Genomic DNA, 20,123 nt, shown 5'->3' with positions numbered 1-20,123 from the left:
CAGTGGTGGTTACCTGAAACTACATGTGTGAAAAAACATTATATAGAGTGAAACACAAATATTATATCAATATGTCAGCTTCCTGATTTTGCAACTGTACTACAGTTAAATGACATATAACCATTGCAGAAAACCAGGGTATATGGGAGCTCTTGTACTATCTTTGCAAATCCTTGTGACTCTATTACTGTTTCAAAATTTAAGAGTTTGAAAAAATACCAGAAAGCTGGAGAGAATTCTTCTCCTCAATTTTCTATTTCTACCTTTTTAAAAATCCAGAAATAAAGCACATAACAGTAATAATAATAATAGTTAATACAGGTTGAAAGAAAAATCAAGTTTGAGACGTAAAATTTTATGCTAGATGTTTTATATAGCATCCTCCTGATTTAACAATAACAAAAGAGTAATAAAAATACTCAAAATAAACTAAGGGAAGTTTATTTGTTCTCTAAATCTGTAAGTCTATTTTCATTTTGCTCTATTTACATGACATTCTAAATAGACTTACTAAAGTCTATTTAGTAAGTCTTACATTCTAAATAGACTTACTAAATCTGTAAGTCTATTTTCATTTTGCTCTGTTTGTTTTTTATATTCACCATAAAAGTGAGATCATATGGTATTTGTCTTTCTCAGACATTTCACTGAGCATAATGTCTTCTGAATTACATCCATTGTAATTGTCATTGCAAATGGCAAATTTCATTTTTTATGGCAGAGTAACATTGCATCTTCTTTATCCATTCATCTATCAATGGACACTTAGGTTGCTTCCATTATCTTGGTTATTGTAAATAGTGCTGCACTGAAAATGTGGGTGCCTATATCTTTTTGAGTTAGTGTTTTTGTTTCCTTCAGGTGAATATGCAGAAGTCAAATTTCTGGATCACAGGGCATTCTATTTTTAGGCTTTTTAGGAACCTCCCTACTGTTTTCCATAGTGGCTGCACCAATTTGTATTTGTCCATATCCCTTTTCTCCACATCCTCCCCAAAACTTGTTATTTGTTGTCTTTCTGATGATATGCATTCTGATGAGTTTGAGGTAGTATCTGATTATGACTTTGATTTGCATTTCCCTGATGATTAGTTTTGTTGAATATTTTTTTCATGTGTCTGTTGATCATCTGTATGTCTTCTTTGGAACAATGTCAATTCAGGTTCTCTGCCAATTTTTAATTGTGTTTTTTAAATGTCAACTTGTCTGAGAATTTTTATATTTTGAATATTAACCTCTTAAAAAATATACCATTTGCTAATTTTTTCTCCAGCTCATTAGGCAGCCTTTACATTTTTCTGATGGTTTACTTTGCTGCACAAAAGGTTTTAGTTTGATGTGTTCTCATTTGCTTATTTTTGCTTTTGTTTCCCTTGCCTGAGGAGATACATCCAAAAATAATATTGCTAAGGCCAATTTCAAAGAAAGAATACTACCTATGTTTTCTTCTAGAAATTTTATGATTTGGGATCTTACATTTAAGTCTTTAATCCATTTTGAGTTGATTTTTGTATATGGTGTGAAAAGTGGTCTCTTTTCATTCTTTTATATAGCTCTATCCGGTTATCCAAACACCACTAATTGAAGGAATTCATTTCCTCATTCTTGTATTCTTTGCAATAAATTAATTGACTGTATCTGTGTGGGTTTATTTCTGAGCTCTCTATTTTGTCCCATGATCTATCTGTCTGTTTTTATGCCCATACTGTACTGTTTTGATTGCTGTAGCTTTGTCGTATGGTTTAAAATCAGGGAATGTGATACTGCTTTGTTCTTCTTTCTCAAGGTTGCGTTCAGTATTTAGGGTCTTTTGTGGTTCCATAAAAAATTTATGACTACTTGCTCAGCTCTGTGAAAAATTTCTTTGGTATTTATATAGCAAATGCATCAAATCTCTACTTTGTCTTCAGTTCAGTTCAGTTCAGTTGCTCAGTTGTATCCGACTCTTTGCAACCCCATGAACCGCAGCACACCAGGCCTCCCTGTCCATCACCAACTCCCAGAGTCCGCCCAAACCCATGTCCATTGAGTTGGTAATGCCATCCAACCATCTCATCCTCTGTCGTCCCCTTCTCCTCCTGTCCTCAATCTTTCCCAGCATCAGGGTCTTTTCAAATGAGTCAGCTCTTCACATCAGGTGGCCAAAGTATTGGAGTCTCAGCTTCAACATGAGTCCTTCCAATGAACACCCAGGACTGATCTCCTTTAGGATGGACTAGTTGGATCTCCTTGCAGTCCAAGGGACTCTCAGGAGTCTTCTCCAACACCACAGTTCAAAAGCATCAATTCTTCAGCACTCAGCTTTCTTTATAGTCCAACTCTCACATCCATACATGACCACTGGAAAAACCACAGCCTTCACTAGATGGACCTTTGTTGACAAAGCAATGTCTCTGCTTTTTAATATGCTGCCTAGGTTGTTCATAACTTTCCTTCCAAGGAGTAAGCATATTTTAATTTCACAGCTGCACTCACCATCTGCAGTGATTTTTGTCTTGGGTAGTATGGTTAATTTAATAATTTTATGTCTTCCAATCCATGAGCACCGTATATATTTCCATTTGTTTGCATAGTCTTCAATTCTTTCATCAATGTTTTATAGTTTTTAGAGTACAGTTTTTTTACCTTCTGATTAAATTTATTCCCAGGTATTCTATTTCTGATGTAATTTCAATGGGATTATTTTCTTAATTTCTCTTTCTGATAGTTTGCTATTAGTATATAGAAATACTACAGATATCTGTATATTATTTTTGTATCTGCAACTTTACTGAATTCATTCATTAGTTCTAATAGTTTGGGGTGCTTCTTTAGGATATTATATATGTATAGTAACATGACATCTACAAACAGTGACAGTTTTACTTCTTCCTTTCCAGTTTGGATTCCTTATGCTTCTTTTCCTTCTCTGATTGTTGTAGCTAAGACTTCCAATACTATGTTGAATAAAAGTAGTGAGAATGGGCCTCATCTTATTCCTGATCTTAAAAGAAATACTCTTGATGTTCATCATTAAGTATAATGTTAACTGTGGGCTTGTCACATAGGATCCGTTTTTGCTGAGGTATGTTCCCTCTACACACACTTTGTTGAGAGTTTTTTAATAAATGGATGTTGAATTTTTTCAAAACCTTTTTCTCCGTCTATTGGGGTGATTCTATAGTTTTGATTCTTCAGTTTGGTAATGTGGTGTGTCACATTGATTGACCCACAAATATTGAACCATTGCATGCCTGAGATAGATCCCATTTGTTTGTAGTATATGACCCTTTTCAGGTATTGTTGAATTCAGTTTGCTAATATTTCATTGAGAGTTTTTACATCTGGGTTCATCAGTGATATTGCCCTTTCGTTTTCCTTTTCTTGTGGTGTCTTATCTAGTTTTGGTATCACAGTGATGCTGGCCTTGTAGAATGAATTCAGAAGCATTCCTTTCTATGCAAATTTTTCAAATAGTTTGAAAAGGTGACTAGTAAAACTCACCCACGAAGTCATCTTGTCCTGGACTTTTGTTTGTTGGAAGTTTTTTGTCGTATTGATTCAGTTTTATTATTGGTAATCATCTGTTTCTATTTTCTCTTTCTTCCTGATTCAGTATTGGCAGATTGTACATTTCTTGGAGTATATCCATTTCTTCTAAGTTGTCCATTTTATTGGTTTGTTATTGTTCATAGTAATCACTTATGATTCCTTGTATTTATGTGGTATCAGTTGAAAATCTTTGTTGTTGTTCAGTCACTAAGTCGTGTCTGACTCTGCAAACCCATGAACTGCAGCACGCCAGGCTTCTCTGTCCTTCACAGTCTCCCTGAGTTTGCTCACACTCATGTCCATTGAGTCTGTGATGCCATCCAACCATCTCAACCTCCCTTCTCTTGCCCTCAATCTTTCCTAGTATTAGGGTCTTTTCCAATGAGTCACCTCTTCACATCAGGTGGCTAAAGTATTGGAGCTTCAGCTTCAGCACCAGCCCTTCCAATGAATATTAAGTGTTGATTTCCTTTAGGATTGACTGGTTTGATCTCTTCACTGTCCAAGGGACTCTCAAGAGTCTTCTCCAGCAGGACAGTTCAAAAGTATCAATTCTTCAGCACTCAGCCTTCTTTATGGTCCAACTCTCACATTCAAACATGACTGTGGGAAAAACCATAGCTTTGACTATACGGACCTTTGTTGGCAGAGTGATCAAAGTGATGTCTCTGCTTTTTAATACACTGTATAGGTTTGTCATAGCTATTCTTCCAAGGAGCAAGCATCTTTTAATTTTATGGCAGCAGTCACCATCAGCACTGATTTTGGAGCCCAAGAAAATGAAATCTAACACTGTTTACATTTTCCCCTTCCATTTGCCATGAAGTGATGGGACCAAATGCCATGATCTTCATTTTTTGATTGCTGAGTTTTAAGCCAGCTTTTTCACTCTCCTCTTTCACCTTCATCAAGAGGTTCTTTAGTTCCTCTTCAGTTTATGCCATTAAAGTGGTATCATCTGTATATTTCAGATTGTTGATTTTTCTCCCGGCAATCTCGATTCCAGCTGTGCTTCATCCAGTCCAGCATTTTGCATGAGGTATTCCGCATATAAGATAGATAAGCAGGGTGAAAATATATAGCCTTGATGTACTCCTTTCCCAATTTTGAACAAGTTTGTTATTCCATGTCCAGTTTTAAATGCTGCTTCTTATCCTACATATAGGTTTCTCAGGAGGTAGGTCATGTTGTCTGGTATTCCCATCTCATTAAGAATATTCCACAGTTTGTTGTGATCCACACAGTCAAAGGCTTTAGCATAGTCAATGAAGAAGAAGTAGATTTTTTTTTTAATTCCCTTGCTTTTTCTATGATCCAGCATATATTGGCAATTTGATCTTTGGTTCTTCTGCCTTTTCTTCTCTTTTTTTTCTGATGCTTTTCATTATCACAGAACATGCCAACTGTAATGTGTGCAAAGAGGTAAAGAGGGGTGGAGGGAAAGGAAGTCAAATTGGGGAAGGCTGGATGACTGCTTCGCTTCTTCTTATTATTCTTCCCATTCATAGCCAGGATCATCATGAGCTTTCTGAAGAGAGTTACAAAATCTAAGAACAGGTCAACACAATGCCAGATATAATCTTTATCTCCATTTTCAGCCTTTTCAATAATGAGTTGAGTATCAAAAAGGACAAAGCCACACATGACCACCAGCCCCACATACAGGCTTGCCTGGAAAAGCCAAATAGATCCGAAGAATAGGTTCCCCAGGAAAGACAAGAGCATCAGGCTCGTGGCTGACATCAAGATACCTCCTAGAAAGAAGTAGTTATGGCACCTGGCACAGAGTGCACTCAGGGTGAAGCAAGTGAAGATCATTGCTGGGACCATGAAGGCAGTGAGAAGGATGCTGGGGTTGATGGCAATGCACAAGTCCAGAGCAAGGCCCAGGCCAACTCCTGTAAGGAAAGCAAATCCAGCCAGAAGTCCCAGTCTTTTTTTGCTTATATTCATGGCTGTGAGGTGTTGCCATCAGCCGAATCATCAACCCCAGAGAGCCCAAGGCAGAGAACAGGCCAGCCTGAATGAAATGGGTGACCACATGGACATAGGCCCCTGCAGCCACCACAAACATACAGAGGACAAAACTGGCAGAGACCTTCTTCAGGTGCTGCTATGTCGAGGGGGTTATGTGGGAAAATTTAAAGAGTGCATCAAAGTTGATCTTCCGATCAAATTTATGCATGATGCTAGGAGAAGGCAATGGCACCCCACTCCAGTACTCTTGCCTGGAAAATCCCATGGACGGAGGAGCCTGGTAGGCTGCAGTCCATGAGGTCGCTAAGAGTCGGACACGACTGAGCGACTTCACTTTCACTTTTCACTTTCATGCATTGGAGAAGGAAATGGCAACCCACTCCAGTGTTCTTGCCTGGAGAATCCCAGGGATGGTGGAGCCTGGTAGGAGGCCGTCTATGGGGTCGCACAGAGTCGATCACGACTGAAGCGACTTAGCAGCAGCAGTGTCTGTGGGATACAGCCTCCACTCTTCTGACCCACCTCTCAGGAGCCCATACAGCTCTTCTAACACTGGATGTGCTTCTCCTCTGCCTTTTCTAAATCCAGCTGTACATTTGGAAGTTCTTGGTTCTTGTACTGCTGAAACCTAGCTTGAAGGATTTTGAGCATAATCTTGCTGGCGTGTGAAATGAGTGCAATTGTATGGTAATTTGAACATTCTTTGGCCTTGCTTTTCTTTGGGATTAAAATGAAAACTGACCCTTTCCAGTCCTGTGGCCACTGATGAGTTTTCCAAATTTGCTGGTATAATAAGTGCAGCACTTTAACAGCATCATCTTATACCTGTCTAAATTTATTCTTGCATATTTTACATTTTATGGTACTACTATAAATTGCGTTTTTTTCCCTTCCATTGTGTGTTAGGCAGAATAATGAGTCCCTAAAGATTTTCATGTCCTAATCCCAGAAACTTCAAATATATTAGGCTACATGACAAAGGAGAAGAAAGGTTACTAATCAGCTGACCTTAAAATAGGAAGATTATCCTAGATGACATCAGTCCAATGTAATCACAAGGGTTCTTCCTTAAATGTGGAAGATGGAAGCAGAAGAGTCAGTGTTAGAGTGATGCGATGTGAGAAAAACTTGACTGGCTGTTGCTGGCTTTTAGGATGGAAGGGCCAGCAAGTCAGGGAACATAGATAGGCTCCAGAAGCTGGAAAAGGTAAGGAAATTATTGTCTCCTAGGTCCCCCAGAAAGGATCAAGAACAAAATACTGATAAAGTATTTCTTAAGAATAATGCTAAGTATTCCTGAAAAAGAGCACACTTGTCTTGCAGCAGATCATGTTTAAACAGCAAACATAAACCAACACCATAGCAAATTTTTAGCTAATGTAATACACCAAACAAACACTGAGTATTAAAAGTGTGAGTTTTGGAAACTTGAAAGGTGACCCGCCTGTTTTCCAAGGAATTTCTTATTAGCAATCAAAGCCAACCTGGAAATCTAAAACAGAAATCCAGCAATTACTTAGAGTCTTAAGACCAACATGTCAGAACAATGAAAATGGGAAATTCTGTTGGACATACCAAAATAAAATACTGATTTCTAAGTTCACCAATAATTATTAGATATCAATAGTTTCCCCTTTTTAGAGAAGAAAGGAAAAGAAGGATGGACTCATTCCTGATCAAGCTTAATGCCATGGGAAGAGGTCAACAAGGACTTAATGAACTTAACATACTCACACTTGCTTAATAATGGATGCTGTTAGAATCATGACGACAGATCCTTTTGAAGATATAAGGTGAAGCTCTGAATCTAATGATAAGTAGTAGTTGTGATGGGTAATAACTTAGTAACAGCCTAAATACACATTTTTATGAGACAAGTAGCCCTTCTCAGGCAAGTAAAAAGCAGACTAATGAGATGTTCCTGTGGGATTTGATATATAAACATTAGAAAGGAAAACTTCCTGCCTACTGTGACACCACCTAGAGCAAAGGCTATATAAGTACTTCAAAGAGGAAAAAGCCAAGAGGCTTGGAATTTAGACTCAATCGTGGCTGCCTTGAGCTTTGGATCCCGGAGACCACAGACTTTGAAATCAACCAAAGCTGGGCACACACTCTGGATACCAAGGGCTGTACAACAACTATGTCTTCTGCAACACCATGCCAAAGCTGTTCTGGGATTACAAATTTAACAACCATCCTTCCTAACACCAGCTGCCAGCATGGTGGTCTTAAAGCCAATAGCTGTCAACCAACCGGCCATGGTCTGAGAACCCTCCAGTCCCAGGACGACGAACCCACTCCTTGCTTTTCTCTCACACCCCTCTGCTTAATCAGCAACTTCCATACCTGTCCCTTTCTGAATGATTGTGGCTGGTGTGATGGGGGCATCAATAGTAATGAGAAAGAGACCATGAAAATCTTGAACAATCGCCTTACTAAGTACCTGGAAAAGGTACGGATGCTGGAACGAGAGAACGCCGCACTGGAGTGTAAAATCCAGGAAAAATGTAACAAAGAACTCGCAGTCATATGTCCTGACTACCTGTCCTACTATGCAACCATTGAGGAGCTCCAGCAAAAGGTAAGATTCTTAGGAACATGTATAATCCCATTGTGAGTTGATGGTCTCAAAGCAATAGTCATTTGCTAAACTTTAGTATTTTAGTTCATTTTATACTGAAAAATATTTTGTAGAATAAGAAAATTTCTTGAATGAAATTGTTGAGGCAATATTTAGAGTTTTACAGCTTTTCATCTTCCAGAGTTACACTCTGCTATCAGATAACACATGACCAAAATATATTAATATCTGCTGCCATTTCTTTAACAAAGATTAGAAAACTGGGATCTGAGAAAATGAATTTTGTTTAAACAAGTTCCGAAACAATTTGACTCGTATCCATTTTTTTCAATCATCGTCACTCTTTTCTCCTTTTATGCTCATTTCATCATCTCCAAATTGTATAGTTTCTTCCCATGCCAAACCTAAAATTCTGAATGATATGCTGCTGCTACACATCATGGATTTTTTTTTCTGTTACATTTTTTCAAAAAATATTTATTGGGCACCAGCAACAATGTACTGGACATTATTCTAGGCTCTGGGAACATATCGGTGAACTAAAATGTCTCACCCTCATAGTATGAACATTCTAGTGGACCCTGGTATGTTATGCAAATGTGCGATGAACTTTATATTTTAACAGCAAAACATCTACAGAAGTTTTTGTTGAAGTAATTCTTTTGCTGATCTTTTAGGAAAATAACAAAAAAACTCTGACTTCCCAAAGTTCCCCAGCATACTAAGCATAGCTACGAAAAGCCTAATCAGCCTCCCCCTGTTAACTGAAACACAGAGAAGCCCCTTGGAGGCTTTTAAAGGAGGATATCTTGGTGTTTGTCTCATTTGTGTGTGCAACTTCTTAATTCTAGATCTTGTGTACCAAGGCTGAGAATTCCAGACTGGTTTCACAAATCGACAACACCAAACTGACTGCTGATGACGTGAGAGCCAAGTAAGCCCACCCGACTCTGTCATCCATGACAGAGTTCACCCTGCGTCTGATGCGACACAGTCCCGATAAGACCATCTCCAAGTCTACTCACTCTCCTGCCCATGCCATGTCAGCACCAGCCCAGAGAAGACCTCCATACCCAATATAAATGATTGAGATTCACGACCACTCACATGCATCCAGTATCTGCAGTTTATAACATATGAACACATCTGATTACCTGCACAATAGTCAATAAGATAGATAGAGCTAATGTATTACTATCCCATTTAAGGTGAGAAACTGAGGTTTAACAGGCTCCAAGGCATGCAACTAGTACAAGGCAAAATGAAAACTTGGACCCAAGCTTGCTAAATCTTAATTTTGCTCTTTGCACTTACACTACACTGCCTCTAGTGGAAGGAGAAGGACGATAAACTCATTCATCTTAAATAATAAGAGAGCACCACTGACAAACTAAGGAATCATAATTCAGTTCAGTCTCTCAGTTGTGTCCAACTCTTTGCGACTCTTTGAGACCCCATGGACTGCATAATTGCATAACTGTATAATTTGCAAACCCATTTTGATGTTTTCAAATGATTCTACCTTTAAAGAGAATAAAACCTCTGACGGAAACATAAGAAATGAGAAGCCTAGTGAAAAATGCAGAAGAAAGTTCTTCTTGGCTTGATTTACACCATCTACATTTTAATGCCTACTTTTTCATGTCTCATTTTTATAGGTACGAAGCTGAGGTGTCCCTACGCCAGCTAGTGGAGGCAGATGCCAATGGCCTACAGCAGATCCTGAATGCACTGACGCTGGGCAAGGCTGACCTGGAGGCACAAGTCCAGTCTCTGAAAGAGGAGCTCCTTTGCCTCAAAAATGACCATGAACAGGTTAGAGATAGACCAAGAGAGTTATTACAAACTAAGCCTCTAAAAGTAGCATCAATTTTTTTGAGTTGAATGTGACAAAAGTTGTCCCCACTAGCCACTACTCTGTTTTACCTTGATTATATCTACTACTACTACCATTCATTGATTCAGTGTGTTTCAAATCTGTTGCCTATAACACAATATCTGAAGCCTCCACTGTCCTCTCTAGTTTTTCCAGGAAAAGGAAGCAACCCAATTTTCCTGTGCTCACAGGTTTCCCATCTTTTTATAGGCATCTCTGCACAGACTTCTGCCACTACTGGTATAAGCCAATATTGGCACAAGGACATATTGGCATCATAAAGACTATGATCTCTCATTATAAATTTCACCTCTATGTCACTTCACCCGTTACCCATGGAAACTATCTAAATTCTTTTAAATCCTGATCTTGCTAGTTAATTCCTTGTAATATTGCACATACTTGAACACACAGTCGTATCTAAAATAGCCTTAAGTCGTAACATGTTTTATTTATTTATTTTAATTGGAGGCTAATTACTTTACAATATTATAGTGGTTTTTGCCATACAATAGCACCTGTAAATCATATATTCCTTTATTGTGGGCTTTCTTTCAGATGCAATTAAGCTAAATTATCACTGTTAGACAGAAACAAGGGCACAAGAGGGTCATCTGTTCATCAAGTGACTTCACATTCTTTTCTTTCCATAGGAAATCAGTTCCTTACAGAGCCAGCTTGGGGACAGACTCAACATTGAAGTGACCAGTGCCCCTTCTGTTGACCTAAACCGGGTTCTACGAGAAATGAGATGTCAATATGAGTCGATCATGGAGACAAACCGCAAAGATGTAGAAGAGTGGTTCAACACACAGGTAGGGAGGGTAGAAAATGCAAAAACAAAAAGTTAACCCTACTTCCAGGGGCCCTTGAAACACAGTCAAGTGTTCCCTTCATGATATCCTTTGATGGCCTTTGACTGTGTTTCAGATGGAGGAGCTGAACCAGCAGGTGGTGACCAGCACTCAACAACAGCAGTGCTACCAGAAGGAGATCATTGAACTGAGACGCACCATGAATGCTCTGGAGATTGAACTGCACGCCCAGCACCGCATGGTACCCGAAACACTGACCAGACCCAGCACAGCAGTGATGGCAATAGTCCCTGAATCTGTGTGGTGCTGTGTTTCCCAACATGTGTCCCTTAGAATAATAGTTCCTCTGTTTCCTAAAGGGTCTGTGCTAAAAAAAAGACTTTGTGGTCAAATAAGCCAGAGAAATCCTGGATTAAACAAAGGTGAAACAGGGTACCTTCCTACAGGCCTTTAATAAGCTGATGTTCACCATGAATCAACAAGAAAAGGATATATCGTATTCAGCATTTTAGAACTCATTTGACCATGGACTCCTTTTTTTTAAAAGAGCATCTCACAGCAATGATAATCCTTGGAGTACACTTTGGGAAACTCTATAAGAGCATTTTATTATATGCAAAACAGTTTTACAAACTATCAAATTTATTAAAATAATCTTTTGAAGAACATGGCATAATTATTAAGCCAATTTTACAGACGAGGCTCAGAGAGCTAAGGTGGCTTTACCAAGTCAAATCCAAGAGAAGTTGCATCTCACTTATTTTGTAGATGGAGATATGAGCTCCTGAGGCATTAAGTAACTTGCTAAAAGTCACACAAAAAATTCAAGTCTGAGCCAGAATGCAGGTTCCAAAGCTGGAACCACTTCTTCCTCATTCTACAACCTCTCTGAAGTAGGAAATTATTTAAATGCTCTGGTATGAAGGCTATTAGGAAGACCTTGCCCCAAAGCTGGTTTTGTCACCAGCTGGTCAACTCATTTAAATTCCTGAGCCTCGGTTTTCTCATCTGTAAAAATTGGAATAATCATGCAAGACATATGTTATTGAAAACTAAAATCCCATTATATATAGTCATACAGAATGATAGATCAGGAAAGAACTTTAATTACCAAAGATTCAACTCTCATATTTTACATGTAAAGGAATCGCTCCAGTGAAGGAATTGTTTATGTCTAACTGCTTCTCACTTCCTTTTTCTCCTTTTTAAGGTACAAATCCTCATAAAGTGAGGTGCCATGGTAATGCGGTTTTAATGCCTAAGTGTAAAATATGTTGAAATTTTTTTCTGTTTTAGGTAGGAGAATGTGGTAGGAGATTGTCAAGTGATTAAGGAAGAGGAAGATAATTATTTAAAGAGATGCCCAAAGAAAAAAGACAAAAGCGAGTTTTAACATAGTTGATAATTTTATTTTTAGATTTGTTTGATCAGGAAGTAATAAGAGGGCTTGGAGAGTCATTAGTACCCATCATTAAAAAAAAAAAAAAAACACTGTTTAAAATGATGCTGATCACAAATGACTTGGGTTTAAGGGAGTCATCATTAGAAATTCTCCTTTCCTCCTCTGTGATAGAGAGACTCCCAGGAATGTGCCCTGACAGAAACGGAAGCCCGCTACGCAGCCTTGCTGACCCAGATCCAGTGTCTGATCGATAACCTAGAGGCTCAGCTGGCAGAGATCCGGGGGGCCCTGGAAAGACAGAACCGAGAATACGAGATTCTGCTAGATGTCAAGTCACGGTTGGAGTGTGAGATTGCCACATACCACAGCCTTCTGGAGAGCTCAGATGGCAAGTACGTAAATAAAAGCAGTTTCTGCAAGAAAAGGCTCAAACACACACATACGTGTGCTGCCACCAGCAACGGGGAACAATCGCCTTGGTCTTCTTGTCAGATGGGGAGCTTTGGCTGAAACAGTCCATCCACTCTCTCTAGAGCTATACCGTTTGGAGGCCTACAATCGTAACCTAGTCCAAATTTGAGGGGTGAGCTGAACTGCATTGTTTTTGAAGAGCCAGTGCTCCAGATTGATTCCCTACAGGCTGGCTAGCTTCTTAAAGTCTTAAAAATTACTAGGGGAAAAGAATAGTTTCCCCAAAGATGAACATTCCTGGTGATTTACAGATTTTTCCCCTACTGAGATGAAAATCTGACTGTCATGAGATCGAATAGGAAAACCATGTTCCCTTAGAAGAAACATTCTGCTCAGGATGAAACTCCTAGCCTTGTCCAGTCACTTGCCCTTGATGGCCAAGAGCAGCATGTACACGTGTGTGTATCAGCATCTTTTATAGAAGTTGTGATTTTGTTAATGATAAGAAGCTAACCAACTCATAAAGAACTGATAAGGAGTATGAGCTCTTTGAATCAACTCCATACCAACTAATGCCCCAAATGCAGACTTAATTTACAACTGCGAAGGAGACTTCGTTCCCAGAAACAATCAGTGAACTCTGTTCACAGCAATCTTTTCACTGGCATGTCCACATTATATTAGCACAATGTTCACCTCTGTGATCACTCTGAGGAGCTATAACATACCAAAGTACCTTGAATCATCCATCAAAGAAACATGATGCTTCCTCAAAGAGTTCTCACTTGTAAGTCCTCCCAACTCTAATTCTCTAAAGATTAGTCACTTATAGACACCCAGAAGGTACTTCAGAGATCTTGGATGAAGTGTTGAGGACTCTTCCATAGATGGAGTTCGGTCACCAAAAGTTCTGTGACTAACACTCTCATTAGGAAAAATACCAGATTAATTTCCTTTCTGCAGATAGTAAGCCCTCTGACTTGTCCCTTCTCACTGTTGAGTTCCCACTATATCCATTCTACAGATGAAAAACTAAAGCTCAGGAGGGTTAACTGACTTATCTGAGGTCACCAGCTGGCAAATGACAGACCTGGGCTCCACCCTTGTCTTGGACGCCTGGCCTGTTCATCCAACACTACGGCATTGGCTGTAATGGCAGCTTACATAATCTAGCACGTCTAAACCTAGAATGCTGTTTCCCATGGGTCTGGTCTGATTCTTTTTCTTCCGCTGGTGCTTGTGCAAAATGAATAAACAAGTATTAGGAAGTACTTGTTTTAAGCGACACATATTGAAAAATTAACCACTGCCATGTTTCTCCATAGCCACCATTGCCTTCCCTCAATCACAAGCAGAATTCTGTTTTTTCCTAGGCTTCCCTGTCACCCGTGTGCCATCAAGCATGAGCCTTCTGCTTGCATATCCAGCAAGGCCAGGACCATGGAATGCACAACCCCAGTTCACACGTCATCCTTAGGCCCCTGTGGGATACATGAGTCCCGCAGCGCCTGCAGCATCCTGCCCAGAATTCTGGTTAAAATCTGCACCATCACTGAGGAGATCAAGGATGGCAAAGTCATTTCTTCTCACAAGCACGTGCAGCCTTGCTTCATCACCAGAACTGCCAAAGCCTGACATCCCAAGGTGATAAAAATGACTCTGATTCATGAAAGAGAGACCAATCCTTGTTTCTGCCAGAACCCCCCAGTCCCTTGAGGTACTTAGTTTCTTGCTACTACATTGGGTCCCCATTGCTAGATATAAGATTTTTTATTCTGCTCCTTCCCTAAGTCATTGCCACCAACACGACAATAAATGACATTTCTCTGGAAGCACATTTCCCATGCATCTGAAGGTCAGGCACGGATACGTAGGTGTGACGAGGTGACCTACATTACCTGACTCCACAGGTGATGGGCAGGTTCTCTTGTGTTCATTCAGGCCTGTTTACTTACATTCCTCTCTAAAGCCGGTCAGACAAGTTTGAGGGTTGTTTTTGGCCACAGAACATGAAGGTGAAAAGTTAAAATCTTTCCTTCTAAACTCCTTATTTGTCTATAGAAAGAAGCTTATGTGAGTATGGCATGAACAGAGAAAAGTCTTTAATACTTAGTTTCCTTGAATAGTCATGAGTCTGAATCCTATTCACCTCTGTTGTTTCAATGACTGTTTATCCACACATACACACTCTGTCTGCTCTCAAATATTTTTTTAATTTTTTACTCATTTTATTTATTATGCTCAAGATGTTTTGGGCTTCTTGAATTTTAAGTTTTACAACTCATGGGTTTGAGGATATTCAAGTCCTTTATCTCCCATTCTCTGTTCTCTCTCTGCACTCCTTCTAGATGAAGACTGGAGCTTTTCCTCGTTTTTATTTTTGTTTGTGTGAATGTATCTTGTTGTATGTATTTTGTCTGCCTGCATGGCATGCAACATCTTAGTCCCTGGACTAAGGATAGAACCCGCACCCTCTGCATTGAAAGCACCAAGTCTTCACTACCAGACTGCCAGGGAAGCGCCATGCACAAAAATATTTTTAAAGACGTACACATTCTCCAAAACTTTGTAAATCATCAGGCTCTCCAAACATTTTCATCAAGAATCGGGAATCCTTGTGGGGTATGAATCCAGAGCATTTTGAAGACATATCTTGGATCCTTTCATTAAATGTTTGCTATTTCTCTTTCTATTCTTTAGGGAATGGGCTTTAGTTCTGATTGTTTGACAAAGGACATGTAGCTGGAAATCTCAAGACATTACCCTGCTCCTCTATCTCCCTGTGACAGGCACCTTGAAAAAATAACTTAGATGCCTGCTTCAATCTATCAGAATAGAGAAATGGACTCAATAGCAACAAACTTTGCAGAGAAGTAATCAAGAATAATTCCTGCTTGCAAGCAGTCCCAATGTGAGAAAGCATTTAGGTACCAGCCATTATCAGAGCTTCTTACAGTAGGGTCTCAGAGTGTTTAAATCAGTCTGTACAAATTTTTTTTTACCTTTCCAGAGGTTTCAGTAAGTAATTTCAACCCACACACAGAATGTGAAGTCAAAAGTCCTGAAGTCCTATACTTGCCACTTTCTAACCATGACTCTGGCAAATCTTGAGCCATCATGAAATTTAATTCCCTTGTTTGTTAAGTGAGATTCATGCCTGCTTCACAGGGTTGTTGTGATGATCAGATGAAGTTTCTATGTGATGCAGTTTCTATGTGAAGCTGCTCTGTATGCTGAAAAGTACTATACAAATGTTATTTTTATATAAGCCCTAGAACTAATTTTATCATTTTTATCTCATGTTAAAATTCTTTCTCCATGAATTTAGTTCTCCAGTAATGATTTTAGAGTTTTAATAGTGTTTGGCTTTGATGGATAAAAAGAATAGAATAAGATCTCCTGTGATCAAGCCCACAGTTCTACTCAATAAAACATCTTTGAAGTCTTAGAGCACATATCAGTATCAGTTGATGGCTGTGGCCACATCAAAGATGAAAGCATTGTTTAGCTCACAGCTTAGCCTTACACTTCTTCCAGACAAGTAACAAATTACACTAAGCAAATGGATTGCAGGACTCCCAGAGGGATCTCTTTTCTATCAATAATCTCTTTTAACTCTGAATGCTCATATTACCCCTGATCAGCACTTCCTTGCATTCTATCTCAGACTGAAGGATGGAAATGTGGGAAGAGCATGCAGTTTAGAGTCAGAAACTCCAAGATAGAGTTTTAAATCAGCTTGTGTGTGAGTGTGAGCCCTTGAACAAAAAGGACATAATAACTAGGGCCCTGTCTGTTGCACAGCTGGAAAGATTAATGGAGATAATGGTGAAAATCACCTTTTAATGAAAATCACCTTAACAATCTTGTGATCAACATAACTTTAGTCCATGCAAGTGGTCTATGACCCTTAAAATCAATGATTTTTCCAAAATTCATTAAAACTGAAATCTTATAAGATTCCAGGGAAAGCTCCCTCCTCTCTGACCTCACTAAATACCTCATGGTGATGGGGACTTATGTCTTAAGCAAATAGTGACAACATTGATATTCAATAAAATGTACCATAAACTTTTAAAAAGGAGATAATGATGGTGAAAGGGTCTTGTAAGCTGTAAAACGCTGTGCAGAAGGGAGTTTTTATTCCTTATATTGAAATCTAGGCATGTGTCATTTCCTTCCATACCTTCTTCCTTTGTGTCTGGTTCAGAGATAGTCCCCAGTCAACCCTGTACACACCATCAACACTAACTGGGAAACCAACTAAGGAAAGATCAGAGCTGCACAGTCTGCTCTGAGGTTCAAGTCCAACACGACTCAGGGCTTAGGAGCCTTGCTGGATTCAGAGAAACCTTGGGCTGATACGGCAATGCCATTGCCAACTTTTCCCAAAAATAGGACATCTTCCTTCTGCTCAGAGCAAAGTCTCCCACATGCCTTCCATGATCGAAGTAAATTATTAGAAACTGCGTGGTAAAGAGGGGGTTTGACCACTCAACAGCTAATGGGTTTCTTAAGTGTTTCTCTATATATGGGAAGATAAAACTATCTACTGGACTTTGTATATGAGTGGCCAAACCTTTTAAAGGTGATAAGCGGGTCTGGACTTTTCCCAGGAAGCTAAATTAATATCCTATACAGCCACAGGAGGGAGTTAAAGGGTTTTTTATTAGTTAGGTGTAGGCCAGGAGTACAGTACATAAGGGTCTAATAGAGAGGAAAAGGAGGAATTCGATTTAAAAAAAAACAAAACTTGTGGTTACCAAAGGAGAAGGAAGGAGGAATAAATTAGGAGTTTTTACTACTGTATATAAAATAACCAACAAGGACCTGCTATATAGCACAAGGAACTAAAGTAAGTATTTTGTAATAACCTGTAAGGAAAAAGAATCTGAAAAAATAGATATGTATCTATGTATAACTGAATCACTTTGTTGTACACCTGAAACAAACACAACATTTTAAACCAAATATACGTCAACAAAATTAAAAAAATTTAAAGTGTAACTTTAGCACAGCTCAAAAGTCAATCATAAATCAGGAAACAGCATGTTCTCTGGAGTCTGAGTTCAAATCCCACCTCTGATTCCTCACTGTGAGACCTCAGACTGTTTATTGACCCTTCTTGGACCTCACTTTCCCCATCTGTGAAATGAGGGTATTAGCAGTAACACCACCAGATCATTCTGAGCATTAAATGAACTACAGCATGTAAAGTGCTTAAAGGAGTAGCTGATGAACAGTATGTATTCAGTAACTGTTAGTTGGTATTATTATCAATACTGCCATTACTAACAGAAATTTCTAGTTAAACGAAGCAGCCTAAAATAATTTCCCCAAGAACTGGGTTAGTGACAACCTCTTGCATTACTTTCCACCAGAAATTCTCCAGTTGACCCAGAAACTATGTCTAGATACCCTGGAGAGCTTGTAACATTCAAATTTGGGGGCCCTATCCCAGACCTCCTGCATTAGCATCTCCAGGTGTGGGACCCTGAAATGCAAATTTAAACAAATATCCTCAGCCGAGGCATGTATGCTGAACTAAAAGCCATTGCTTTCTATCTGACAAGTGCCTTTTGATTTAAAGTTCTGGATGATATGATACCTTTGTCGGGGGCTTTCTTTTAGGTTCTGAAATGAGCTTGCTAGATGACCACACTTGCAGACAGCTCCTTCTCCACATATCCATCCACCTGTTTATACAGTGGGGTTCATCAATAATAAATCTGTTAATAAGTGTTATTAACTACTCATTTAATCCTCAAAACACTACCATAAAGTAGTTATTATTAATATTCCCATATAAAAGATAAAGAAACCAACAAAATAAAGTTATTTTTTAATAACTGTCAATGGGAAAATAGTCTTTCAAACTTGTATAGAAAATAAAAAATAAAATACAAAAAAATAAAGAAACCAACAGATAGAGAAGTTAAGTGACTCACTCAATGCCACCACACAATAAGACTGAATTTTAAGTACTTTGATTTCCTTAGGAAAGTCACAATAGCACCTGATACTTGATATAATCAGTGTCCGAGAATAGAAACAATTCACAGCAGCAACAGATTATTTTTCAACCTTTCAAAGCACCTTTCTCCAGCTTGCTTGTCATTGCTTCCAGTGAGAAACCATCCCAGGAGTCTTTATGTCATTAGCACTGATAGTTCTCTTTGTCCATAATTTCATAGACTAAGTGTGTTTATTTTAAATTTTACTTTACTGTGGTAAGAACACTTAACATGAGATCAACCCTCTTAACAGATTTTTTAAGTGAACAATACAGTTTTGTTAGACACAATACTATACAGTAGATTTCTAGAACGTATTTATCTTGTATAGCTGAAATTTTATACTTGTTGATTAGTAACTTCCCCCTTTCCCCTCATCCAAGCCCCTGGCAACTTCTACCCTTTGTTGCGATGACTTTATTTAAAATCATTCATATAAATGGAATTATGCATTTTTAGTCCTTCTGGGCTTGGCTTATTTCATTTAGTGTAATGTTCAGACATGTTGCCACATATTGAAGGATTCCCTTTTTTAAGGCTCAGTGTGTGAGTGTTTGTGTATGTGTGTGTGTGTGTGTGATTTTTTTTTTTTTTAATTCATCCATCAATGAACAGAGACGGTTGTTTCTTTCTCTTGGCTATTGAGAATAGTGCCACAATGAACATGAAAGTGCTCATATCTCTTTGAAAATCAGGAAAGTATTTTTGTGGCATCTAATAGTTTTTTTGGTTTTTTTTTTTAGTATCAGAGATGGAGAAACTGCAACTCAGAGAGAAAGGTGACTGGCCCATCACTACGCAGTCAGTAAGAGACTCCAGTACTCTCTCTTCTGCTTCTCTTTGTCGCGTCTGTAGTAGATAGACGTGAAACTGGGTCTGATGGAAACCACCCTGGGCCACAAGACAGTGCCATTCAGGTCTAATAGTCAGGAGCATCATTTGACTTCCCTGTGCTCTGGCTCCTCACCCAGAATCTTCTTGATCTAACATGGTTAGTTCCCCTTACAATTCCTGATGTCACTCAATGTGTCTAGTCCTCTGCATACGTACACAGGAAATGACACTTGGCAAAACGTCTCCAACTCCTCTCTCTGATTTCTTTCAAAATATATAGATCAGTCTTATGGACTCTGTGGGAGAGGGAGAGGGTGGCGAGATTTGGGAGAATGGCATTGAAACATGTATAATATCATGTATGAAAGGAGTCGCCAGTCCATGTTCGATGCACAATACTGGATGCTTGGGGCTGGTGCACTGGGACGACCCAGAGGGAGAGTCTGGGGAGGGAGGAGGGAGGAGGGTTCAGGATGGAGAACACATGTATACCTGTGGCGGATTCATTTCGATATTTGGCAAAACTAATACAATATTGTAAAGTTTAAAAATAAAATAAAATTTAAAAAAAAAGCAATTTGATGCTATCAATAAGCTCTTTAAGTTCTTTATAAGCTAATAATTGTATGTTGTTATGATTATTAATTCCCTTAACTTCCATCTCTCCAACAATGGAGAA

General features: G+C 38.9%; 1 protein-coding gene and 1 pseudogene across 1 annotated transcript; one reads left to right on the top strand and one right to left on the bottom strand.

Annotated features, from left to right (window-relative positions):
- Window positions 1–4,893: 4,893 nt before the first annotated feature.
- Window positions 4,894–5,718, bottom strand: LOC133231479 (bax inhibitor 1-like; annotated as a pseudogene).
- Window positions 5,719–6,618: 900 nt separating this feature from the next.
- Window positions 6,619–15,971, top strand: KRT39 (keratin 39). The gene is made up of 9 exons (XM_061389871.1): window positions 6,619–6,678; window positions 7,493–8,092; window positions 8,944–9,026; window positions 9,751–9,907; window positions 10,622–10,783; window positions 10,899–11,024; window positions 12,357–12,577; window positions 13,970–14,240; window positions 15,297–15,971. Exons 1-8 carry the CDS (start codon window positions 6,619–6,621, stop codon window positions 14,229–14,231), a joined length of 1,671 nt encoding a protein of 556 aa, XP_061245855.1. The 3' UTR covers window positions 14,232–14,240; window positions 15,297–15,971.
- The last annotated feature ends 4,152 nt before the right edge of the window (window positions 15,972–20,123 follow it).

The sequence above is a fragment of the Bos javanicus genome, chromosome 19 (genome assembly GCF_032452875.1).
Source record: "Bos javanicus breed banteng chromosome 19, ARS-OSU_banteng_1.0, whole genome shotgun sequence".
Classification (NCBI taxonomy): Eukaryota; Metazoa; Chordata; class Mammalia; order Artiodactyla; family Bovidae; genus Bos; species Bos javanicus.
This window is presented reverse-complemented; position numbering and strand designations above follow the sequence as displayed.